The sequence below is a fragment of the Spinacia oleracea genome, chromosome 2 (assembly GCF_020520425.1).
Source record: "Spinacia oleracea cultivar Varoflay chromosome 2, BTI_SOV_V1, whole genome shotgun sequence".
In the NCBI taxonomy this organism is placed as follows: domain Eukaryota; kingdom Viridiplantae; phylum Streptophyta; class Magnoliopsida; order Caryophyllales; family Amaranthaceae; genus Spinacia; species Spinacia oleracea.
Window position 1 is genome coordinate 60,912,139 of NC_079488.1, and position 12,103 is coordinate 60,924,241.

Consider the following 12,103-nt stretch of genomic DNA (forward strand, 5'->3'; position numbering starts at 1 on the left):
CTAATTATTTTACTAAAATTAAAACCTTGATTAAATTTAAATTAATTAATTTAATTCAACTGAAAAAAAATTAAAGGATTTAAATAATAATTTTATATGAGCTTTAAATTTTAATTAAATTTGTAAGTTTCCTGTTAGATTAGGAAATACAATTTTATATTTAAAATTCGTAAACCTGCGCCTTTTGATTTCCTGATGTGGTAGGGCCTTCAGATCTTGAGTGTGGAGATGCGTTCCTACAAGATGAACCTCGAACCAGGGGGAGGTTCCCCGGATCGGGGCCTCCGACGCTCAACATTAGTACTGATATATGGTATAGAGAGATAAAGGAGAGTGAAAGTGAGAAGCCCCCTTTACCTTCCCCCATAAATGAGTATTTATAGGGGTTTGTAGAATATTAGGTCATGGACTTGGGCCTTGGCCCACTTACACTTAGGGCCCATTTTATGGAGAGTATGTTATCTTGTACTTAGATTGGCCTACCGCAGTATCCCGTACAACTAGCCCCCTCAGAGTAAGTACAACCGTCTAGACTGTTGTGCTTGCTCTTAAATAAATGAATCACCCCGTACAGTAGAGTCGTGTTATAAGACAGAAGTTTATATGAATTAGCAAATCTACGAAGAATAGGATATTTAGTTTAATTTGTATTATAAATAGAGGCAATAATAACAACACAAAATACAACCCAACATTATATTTTCCTCTCAATATTATTTTATCAAAAATCACGTGTACCAGGTCCATTTTGATGTCTTGCATTATTTGTAAACTTATTAGTTCTAATTGTCGAGCACCGAGCTGAATATTTTTCTACACTAAACTATGGTTTTTATTTCTCATTTTATGAATTGAGTCAACCTTATTTTGTTATTATAATATAACTTGTACGGATATATCATCACAACAACTTGCCTTGTCCAATAGATGAGGCGTGATACACCGCTGGAGATAGCTGATTTTCGTTCCCATACCCACCCAAAAGAAAAAGTAAAAGAAAAGAAATTGGAAAGGATACCACCCCTTAAATGAATGGGTAAAAATGTTAATAACTTGCTATATATTGTCATCGGTTAAATAAATATTGTCATTTTTGAATATATAATGTCATTGAAAGGCCTTCTGCGTCCAGTCAATCTACGCATAGTGAGTATGAAAGCGCCTCTACCTTATAGGAAGGACTAGACACCTTTCTTTTTGCTTCGCGCTAGATGAGATGATGATTAGTAGGTCAGGTCCCGTGAGTACATTACCATATGGAGTAAAAGGGATTCCGTTCCGCAGACTTAAAGAAATACCTCGAATGGTGTCACTGAGAGATCGAGCTGCCCTAGATGAATTAGTTGCGGTTGTACTAAAGTCTGTCATAATCACCCAAAAAAATGAAATGAAATAGAAAAAGTAAATGGATGACTTAAGAATGAGTAAAAGTGTTGTATGCATACTGTCATTATTGTATTAATTAGTGTCATTGTTGTCGATACTTAGTACTTGTTTGACTTTTCAATACATTAAGCAAAAATACTATTTTACCCCTAGGTATGGGCGATAAATCTGTTGTCCACCAGCGGTGTATCACACCTCTATCTCTAATAGATATCTAAAAAAACTTACTAGAATACATGCTCAAGTGAATTATCTCTGAGAGAGAAAAAAAATTAAAAATGATAGATCGTTAAGTCTTTGTTGTTTTCAACTTACATGATCTTATTTAAATAAGTTTTAGGTATTATAAGTTCAGATACATTCAAATTATTTCCAATAAGGTTATATAAGTTCCAATAAGGTTATACAAGTTTCAAAAAGATTATATAAGTTTCAATTAATAAAATACGGAGTATGTAATATTATGTTCATTTGCATTGTTATATTAAATAAATCATATTTATATTATTATTATTAAAATAATATGTGGTTATTGATTGACGTTAATAATTATCAATGATATATATGTATTAATTAATATGTTATTGTGAATTATTATCAATTAGGATAAATTATTTTTTACCACCTAAAAAATTCAAAAAATTATTTTTACCACCTAAAAGAATAAAACGTGTATTTTACCACCTAAAAAGAAATTCAAAACTTATTTTTTACACCTGAAAATGGAAAAACAGATGAAACTATTATGTGGGTGGGCATAATAGCGGTAATATTTCTGATATTTTCTCTTATTCCATAATTCAATGTATTTAGCTTCCTTCTTTTTCCATGCTTCCTCATTTTCCACTAATTCACATAATTTTTCATCACATTAATTCAAAAAATTGATAAAATGCAATGGCAATAAAGAGAGAGAAGTGTGAAAGAGTTAAAGAAAATCGTAGAAGGAGTGTAAATAAATGGAGGAAAATTGAATTAGTGGATTAAACATAATGTTTTTATCTATTTTTTCATTTTCAGATGGTAAAAAACAAGTTTTAGTTTATTTTTAGGTGGTAAAATACAAGTTTTAGTTTTTAGGTGGTAAAAAATAATTTTTTGATTTTTATAGGTGGTAAAAAACAAATTATCCTTACAATTATAAGGAGAAGATTAATAACCACTTTTAAAATTACATACACCACAAATCAATGGACGACCTTTTTGGTGAGGCATCCAACAATTATTATTATAGAGTAGTCATTTACTCCTATATTAGTATCAGACTATCATCATTCGAGAGAGAGAAAAGTTGAGAGAGAGAAAAGTTGAGAGAAAAGTTGCAAAGTCCATTTTGAGTTCTTTGAATCCAAGTGATTATGGAGGAGGAACCGCCTCCTCCTCCGTCATCTATTCCTAAAGATGTAGAGATGCAAGATGATAATCATGAAGGAATTAATACTCAGCGAGCTAAATCTCCATCACAATCGACCATGCACAATAGTGGATTGTCAACCGAAGGTCCGATTGTTCAACTATCAAACAAGGTAAGTTTTATTTCTTTCAGAGAAGTTGTTTCTAAATCTACACAATGGTTTGAAGAAGCAAAAAAGATTGTCGTTGCCTCAAAAGATTGGAATGATGATGAAGAAACTATGGCTCCTCCAGGTGAATTTGTAGTTCAATTCGATAAGAACACTTTGACCAGGTTAAGATCATCATGGAAGCTCACTTTAATGGGTAAGTGCTTAGGTATTACTCCAAAACAATCTTTTATGGATGCTAGAGTTCGATCTATGTGGAGAATCAAAGGATCTCTAGAAACTATCGATGTAGGAAAAGGAATTTTTTTCTATAGATTTTCCATGGAGGAGGATTATGAGCGAGCCCTTTTTGGAGGGCCATGGTTTATCCTAGATCATTATATTATGATCACCACTTGGAGGCCAAATTTTAGACCATCTATTAATGAATTTGATAAAATGACTGTTTGGGTTAGATTTACGGAGTTACCAGTTGAATATTATGATAAAGAGGCTCTTTTTAACATAGCAAAGATTGCCGGAAAACCGATAAGGGTGGATTATTCTACAGACAAATTAACAAGGGCTAGATATGCTCGAGTTTGTATTGAGATTGATCTTCAAAAACCTCTGGTAACTAAAGTTTGGGTAGGAGGAGATTGGCAGAATATCATTTACGAGAATATAGATACACTGTGTTTTCATTGCGGTATAATAGGCCATACGCATTTTAATTGTCCAACTAAGCACAATACGGGTGAACGGGATAACAACATGCAAAGTACGAATAATAACATTAATAATACCACTCATACCCTAGGAAAACAAACTGATCAAGTTTTATCTAATAATATACACCAAAACAATGATAAGGGTTTGGAAAGTGGAGAGAAGGGTTTAGGTTTAGAACATCAGAATTATGGGCCTTGGACCCTTGTCACAAATAGAAAAAGCAACAATAAAAACAGATTGGAAATTTCTAGAAATAGGGTCCCTAATTCGAGAATTAATGAGTATGGAAAACACAAATCTGCTGCTTTAAATATCGGAGCAAATAACCCTTCTTCTTCTTTGTCTGGGAAAGGCAATTCAATAAATAGTTCTGGCCAATCAATGGAGAGCAGGAAAACAAATCTTTTAAGTTTACAGAGCAATAATGATAAAGATTTACAAGATAACTTAACTAAGAACTGCGGAAAGGAAGCTGAAGAACTTTACAAACACGTGGCGAGGATTTCTTCTCAATTGGTAGTTTCTCCATTGGTGGAATCTTCTTTAAACTCTTCAACTTCCTATTCAGCCTCGGTTTTAAATACCGCTGCAAACAACCATCATCCTCAGTCTCTCTCCTCTACTTCTCTTTCTACTATTCCCAACTCTTCTAATCAATCGCCTTCTTCAATTCTTCAACCTCTTTCTCTCTCCACCCCCCATGGAACCGGAATATCAAAAACAGACGCCGGAGATTCTCAATTCACCACCACCCATAACTTACCAACGAAGACCGGTAGAACTGAGGAAGAGGAAGGAGCACTCAAAAACCCCAGTCAAGGCCACACCAACGCTGCCGGAGGATCCATGGGGAATGAAACCTCCAAAAACTATGAACCTGTTTCCAACATCTCCGATCATGACATGCAAGACTACGGAATCGAAGACGGATTCACTGGAGGAGCTAAAAGGCAGTCTAACCGAGTTGAATACTCTCAACTACCAAGCCCGACCGTTTCATGCACACCGCCATTTTCAGCCTTCCATCAGGAGCTTCGGACCCAAATCAACGATAGCAGTGGGCCCTCGACAGTTATACAGCCCGAAAAATTGGGAATTCTCACCACCAGTTCACGGCCCGGTGGTACAACGACAACCTCTTCCACCACTGCCGAGAGGGGTACCAATAATGCCCTTAAGGTTCGAAACACTAGGTCAAGACATGGGGCACCACGAACGCCTTACAGCAATGTACATGTCAGGGGAGGAGGTGGTGGGTATTCAGATTCAGGGCCGTTATTGGAACCCGCCTCTTGCCCAGCGACAGATATTCACATATCTAACACCGATTCGATTGGAGGACATTCCCAAGCTAGGAGCACCACAATTCTGGAAGGATTGGGAGAGTTACCTGATAAAACAGCCAACTAGTTCGCAATGTTTGTTCAAGTTTAACTCCTCTTTATCCAAACCCGATTTGCAGATGAAAACTTGCATGTGGAATGTGAGGGGGGCGAATAGAAACTTGTTTTTACCTCATGCAAAGGAAGTTGTTTTTAATCAAAATCCAGATATTTTCATTTTTTTTAGAGACTAAGGCTGATGGTTCCAGGGCAGGGGAAACAATGATAAGTTTAAAATTTTCGGATTTTAGGGTGGTTAGACCAGTTGGAACAAGAGGGGGAATTTGGTTGTTTTGGAAAAAAACTGTTGATTTAGTTCTTTTTGATGCTGAAAACACATATTTTCACTCTCTTTTTCATTTTAAAAATCTGGGGAAAGAGGGCCTTGTCACCGCCATGCATGCACCAAGTTCTTCTCGTGAAAAATCCAATCACTGGAATTCTCTCCAATCCAACTTACCTCCTAAGAATGCTCCTTGGCTTGTGGTGGGTGATATGAATGAAATCACTAGCCAATCTGAAAAACAGGGTGGAAGACCCTTTCGTGTCAATCAAGGAAAAGAAATGGTCAATTTTATGGACGAAGCTGGTTTAGTAGATTTGGGTTTCAGTGGTTGTCCTTTTACTTGGACTAATGCCAGGGATGCGCACCATCTAATTCAGGAAAGGCTTGATCGTGCGTTAGCTAACTCTCCATGGATGGAAGCTTATCCTCATACTAAGGTTAATCACTTACCTCGTACCTTCTCTGATCATTCGCCCATTTTAATTACATTATCTAATATTACTGCTAATGGGCCATTTCCTTTTAGATGTAAGGAAGTCTGGTTAACTCATCCAGATTTTACTAATTACTTTATTAGTAATTGGAACTTTCCTCACAATTCCTTTTTACAAGGAAGAAACGAATTTCTTAACTCTATCCCTATGTGGAATCATAATATTTTCGGGAATTTAAAAAAACAAAAGAAAAACCTTCTAGCGAGAATTGATGGAATTCAGATCGCTTTAAGTAGGTATCATTCACAGTATTTAGTTAATTTGGAAAAAAATCTCATACAACAATTAAATGACATTTTAAACAAGGAGCGGCTGATTTGGGCTCAAAAATCTGGGATGAATTGGAGAAAATATGGGGATTTTAATACTAAGTATTTTCATATGATTGCTAATATTAAGAAATCAAGAGGAAAAATTCAAACTTTAAAAAACAGTAATGATGTTTGGATCACTGATCAAAATCAATTGAAAAACATTGCTACTAATTATTTTCAGAATCTTTTTACCACAACTAGGTTATATGGCAATCTAAATTGTAATACTCATAGTAATTTGGCTGTTAATGTGGAGGAATTTGATATTTTGAATTCTCCTGTTTCTATAGATGAAGTGCGTAACAATCTTTTTGCAATGGATCCTATAAAGGCCCCTGGCCCTGATGGAATCCAACCAATTTTTTTTCAAAAGCATTGGGTTCAACTAGGATCTATTATTTTTGATTTTTGCAATGATTGTTTCCTTAATGGTTCAATTCCAGAAGATATTAATCAGTCTTATATTACCCTTATTCCTAAAAATTCTTGCCCTGCTATCATTGCGGAGTTTAGACCGATAGGATTATGTAATACTATTTACAAGCTTGTCACTAAAATTATTTCTTCTAGATTAAAAAATATTTTAGGTCGTATTATAAGTCCGTTCCAATCTAGTTTCATTCATGGTCGGGGTATAGAGGATAATGTTATCCTTGTTAAAGAAATGGCTCATCATTTCCATAAAGTTAAAAAAAGAAATAAGATTATGGCTTTGAAATTAGATATTACCAAGGCTTATGATAGTATTGAATGGGATTTTGTTAGAGAAACTCTTCTATTCTTTAACTTCCCTCCAAATCTGATTAGCCTCATTATGTCTTGTATTTCAACTCCTTCCATCTCTATTCTGTGGAATGGAGAAATCTGTAATGCTTTCAAACCATCTAGGGGAATTCGACAGGGTGATCCTCTTTCCTCTTACATTTTTGTGTTATGCCTTGATAGATTATCTACTATTATTGAGCATAGGGTTAATACTCATAGTTGGAGCCCCATTGCTATTACTAGAAATATAAAAATTTCCCATGTTTTTTATGCCGACGATGTGTTCCTGTTTAGTACAGCTAACAAAGAAGCTTTAAGTAATATTATGGACACTTTAACTTACTTTGGGGAAAAGTCTGGTTTAAAAATTAGCATGGCCAAATCAACTCTCATTTTCCCTTCCAATCTTCATCATTCTATCAGAAAGGATATTGCTGGAGATTTTGGTTTCAAAATCTCTTCTTCTTTTGGAAAATATCTAGGTGTTGACATTCGACCTCATAAGTTGAAAATTTCTAATTATTTAGGTCTCTTAGATAAATCAATGGATAGGGTGAGGGGTTGGCAAGCTAAACTTCTAAATATGGCAGGGAGATGTACCCTAATTAAATCTGTGCTTAATTCCTATCCTCTTTATGCTATGCAAACTAATATTCTCCCTGCTTCCATTACCCATGCCTTGGAAAAATGTTTTAGGAAGTTTTTTTGGAATAAGGTAGAAAGAAGTAGGTATATGTCTAGGCTTTCTTGGGACAAGATTACAAGACCAATCAATGAGGGTGGGCTGGGAATTAGGAGATTGAAGGAATGGAACCTTGCTTTTATGGCCAAATTGGGGTGGGCGATTTTAACTAATCCGGATAAGTTGTGGGTGAAAATTTTAAAAGAAAAATATCTCAAACATGCAAATCTTTTCAATTGTATTCCTAATAACAATCAATCTCCATTATGGAGAGACATTCTCAAAGGTCGCCCTATTCTTGAAAAAGGCATCATTATTGGTATTGGGAATGGTAATACTACCTCTCTTTGGTATCATCATTGGATTGGGGATCAACCTTTGTATAAAACCGAAGGAGTTACAATTCCTGATTCTAAGGCTCACTGGTTGGTTAGCCATATTATTCGAAATAAAACTTGGCATCTCAATGATATTGAGCATCTCATTCCATCCCACATCAAATCCTTAATCCTTTCCTATCCTCTTTCTAATAACTGTAAGGAGTTGGATTTCATAAGATGGATTTATTCTAAAAATGGTTGCTTTAACATCAAGTCAGCTTATCATTGTCAATTCAGTGCCATTCATCGCCCATCTTCAAATAATGTTTCTTGGCACAATATTTGGAAAATTCCAGGTCCTTATAAATATAAAATGCTTCTTTGGAACTGTGTCCATCAGATTTTACATGTAGCAGAAAGTCTGCATCAGTTTTTACCTCAACTCTCTCCTATTTGTTCCAGATGCCACTTAAATTCTGAAAATCATTTGCATCTGTTTAGGGATTGCCCCCAATCCAGTATTTTATGGACTTATATATTTCAACGTGTTTGGTCTACCCCTAAGTTTGATTTTTATACTTTTTACAATTCTAATTGGAATGCTTGGATCACTTTTAACCTAAATAATTCTATTAAATGGAAAAGTTTGTTTATTACAGCTATATGGAAGATTTGGCTTTCCAGGAATAGGGTGGTGTTTGATCTCAAAATGAAATCTGCCTTTTCGCTTTATAATGATTTCTATGTAGATTGGACTTCTGCTAACAATTGTTCACAGGGTAAGGAGTTAGGTGCAAATCAGGTTCCAGGATTGCCTAAGAAAACTTGGTTTCCTCCAAAAGATGGAGTGATGAAGTTAAATGTGGATGGTGCTTGGAAGTCAAATGTAGTGGCAGGAGGTGGAGGTGTTTTCAGAAGGTCAACAGGTTCCTGGTTTGTTGGATTCTCCAGTAAATTCACTGTTAGCTCCCCTCTTGCTGCAGAGCTTTATGCCTTAAGGGAGGGACTAATTATTGCAAGAGATTTCAAGTTTGAGAAGTTGGAGATAGAAACTGATGCTTTAAACCTCAAAGTGCTTTTGGGAAAGATTAAGGAACAAGATCATCATGAGTTGGGTCCTGTTTTGAGGGAGGTTGCCAACCTTCTTAATCAGTCTTGGGTAGGAAACCTCACTCACATTCCTAAATTTTGCAACAAAGTGGCTCATTCTTTAGCTGCTCATTCACTCATCATGGCAGTAGGAAGCAAGCTGCATTACATTATTCCTTCCTGTGCAAGAAGTGATTATGAAGCTGATTTTGAAAACGTTAATCCAGATTATGTTGAAACAGTTAGAAGAAAGGCAAGGGATGAAGCAAGTGCAATTGTGGGTGCTAATCCTTCAATTGATAATGCAGTTCATTTGAATCAGGGGGAAACTTCAGGGGGAGCTGCGCAGCTGGTGTTTGGGTCCATTGTTACTGACATCAAGGAAGCCAGAGACAGGTTGAAAAAGGTTGATAACAAAAATCAAGATACCGGAAAAGAGACAGCTTTCATTCCTTTTGTTGTTGGTGGTTCAACAATGGATACAGCTATTGAAATTGTTGAAGTAGAGGAAGGGGAGATTACCAACAACTGAAGTGTGTGATTTTCAGCAGTTTGATCAAGCTTTTTGGTGGAAGATTTTGCAGATTATACGGAGAATCCTGCTTCCTTTGCTTGATGTTTCTTTTATACAACCTTGTTTTCGTAATTTTCGTAAGACTACCAAGGCTATGTTTTATTCAGTTTGTAAGCCCCTTTTTGGCAAGTTTTTGGTTCTCTAGGGGTTGCTCCATTCATGGAGGTGAAGTCTTTTCTTTTGCAACTTTGAAAGTTTTACCCTTGCTTTGCAGGGGTTTTCTCCTATGTACATTTTAGTATGTGATTAATATATTGACGTCGGCTTGAGTTAAAAAAAACATTTACTCCTATATTTTAATAATAACATAAAAGATATAATTATTAGGACTCCGCGTATGAACTAAACAATAATTAGATTATTAATTAATACTCCATATTTATTACTATTTGCTATCAGCTATTATCAATATTCCGATGGCTAAAAGTCTAATAAAAATCTAGTAAACTTTAAATAAAGTCTAACTAGTGTGTGGCCCGGGCGTTGCCCCGAGTTTTGACTTTTATTCGGATTTATTTGTTGTAAATATGCGCCCACATAAATGGTGTCGTCATAGAATTATGGTGGTGACACAAGATTAGCGGTCGATTAGCAACATTCCCAAGCTGAAACCCCACATCCGAAATTCAAAACAAAGTCGGATCCTTTTCTTCATCATTAGTTGATTCATTACTCTGGACATTATTAGTTCATCGTCTACCCAATGGCACTTTTATACCCATTGGTGGTCCCTATCACATTTTCTCCTCACATGTATACGTTCTCAAGAACGCCTTTTAATATATTAGTATAGATAAGGTCTCTTATTAATTGTCAAATTAAAGTAGTGAATACCAATTGAGGTTGGCTTGAGTGGTTAAGGGCCTCTTGCTCCTTAACCAAGGTCTCGGGTTTGAGCCTTAGGAATGGAAAAAATCTCAACTGGGAGGGATGCTGCCCATCGAGGTACCCATGCAAACTCCCGCAGGAGATTAGTCCACTCGCCGAAGGCGGTGGGAACTCCTCGTAGTAGAACAAAAATAAATAAATTAAAGTAGTGAATTGAAGACCACACATAATGAAAAAGTGAGGAATATTATTGAACAGAGAGAGTATAAGTTAAATAAAGTTCTATAAATTATACTTCGTATAAGGCCTTATAAATTCAGGTAATTTCAATTCAGATAATTTCAGATCATATAAGTTGAAAAGAACACGCACCCTAAGTCGTCAATATACCCCATTTTATTAACAGTATATAAAATCATGCTCTTTCGCAACAAATACTTGTATTTTTGGGTACACAGTGTTCAATACGTAACCTTGTCCACCATCAAACTTGCAAAGTGTCATAGCTATCTTTAAGACTTTCCAATAATTTTTCAACTAGTATGGGCCCGTGTTAATGCACGGGATTTCTATAAATTAGGAAATAAATAAAATGGTGCCTTAGATTTTTAAAAATACTCCCTTTGTACATTATATTAGTAATAACATAAATAAGGAGTAATTATGAAATATTTTTCTAGTGATGCTAGATAATTGAAATGTTGCTAGACGCCTAAGACAAAATGTCATATTCTAATAAAGTATCTTATCAAAAAGTTGTTATCAATTAACTTTTATAGGTATATCATTTTAGTTTTGATTGACTGTATTTAGCTAGTTTGAAGTACACTTATAAGAATGATTACAATAGCGATATTGTATAATTTTATGGGTGTTAGTTGGTTTTTATGAAATAACTATTTACTTGAAATAGTACTAATTTTCGTATAATTATTAAAGATGTGACTTTCTATAAATATATTTTGTCTGATTTTATAAATAGGTTGGATTATTAGAACCAATATTCCTTTTATTTAATGAGTTTTCATATTTTCTTTGTTTAAAAGACGTTATATATCCCTCATAAAGAATGATGTTTTATTCGAGTTTCCATATTGTTGACTAAGTGTATATGTAAATAATACTCCGTAGCACATAGAATTTGTTTTCTCGTAGTATTCAATCATTTCTCACATATTTTCATTATTTCCTTTAATGATCTCCTCCTAAATATATTCATATTTTTCTCCATGTACTATTTATATAGTTGTTGGCATGTAGATATAGATTAATGAGCGTTTGTTTTAAGGTTTTCAAGAAAGATAAGCGAATCAATTGAATTGATTCCCTTATATATGTGTTGTTTATTAGTTAAATTTTGTGTCATTCCCTTTACCCTTTCTTACCGTCAAACTTCCTCCCCACCCCCGTCTCTTCTTTTCCTCTACTCTAAGGTCACCTTGATCACGTCACCTCATATTATTCCACCACATCTCGATCCAACGACCACATCCACCAGAATCATCTACCTTCCTAACCCTCCACCTCCAACCACCAAGATAGAAATCTTACCCAACTATCACGGATTTTACACTATCAACAAAAATATCCTAACCAACCCAACTGCAATCAAAATCCCCACCATCGGCGACAAAAATCTCACTCCGATCCACCAACGACCGAATGAGCTACACTCTTAATAACCCACACAATCACCCATAAAAATCTCCCAGCTACCACGAAGCCTACAACCACCATCCTCTCACATGT

At 35.2% G+C, this 12,103-nt stretch overlaps 1 protein-coding gene across 1 annotated transcript; it reads left to right on the plus strand.

The window, feature by feature from the left end:
* The first annotated feature begins 2,705 nt into the window (after positions 1-2,705).
* On the plus strand, positions 2,706-9,785 carry LOC130466958 (uncharacterized). The gene is made up of 2 exons (XM_056835492.1): positions 2,706-2,912; positions 8,642-9,785. The coding sequence occupies exons 1-2, from the start codon at positions 2,745-2,747 to the stop codon at positions 9,482-9,484; spliced, it is 1,011 nt and encodes a 336-aa protein (XP_056691470.1). The 5' UTR covers positions 2,706-2,744; the 3' UTR covers positions 9,485-9,785.
* Positions 9,786-12,103: the final 2,318 nt, after the last annotated feature.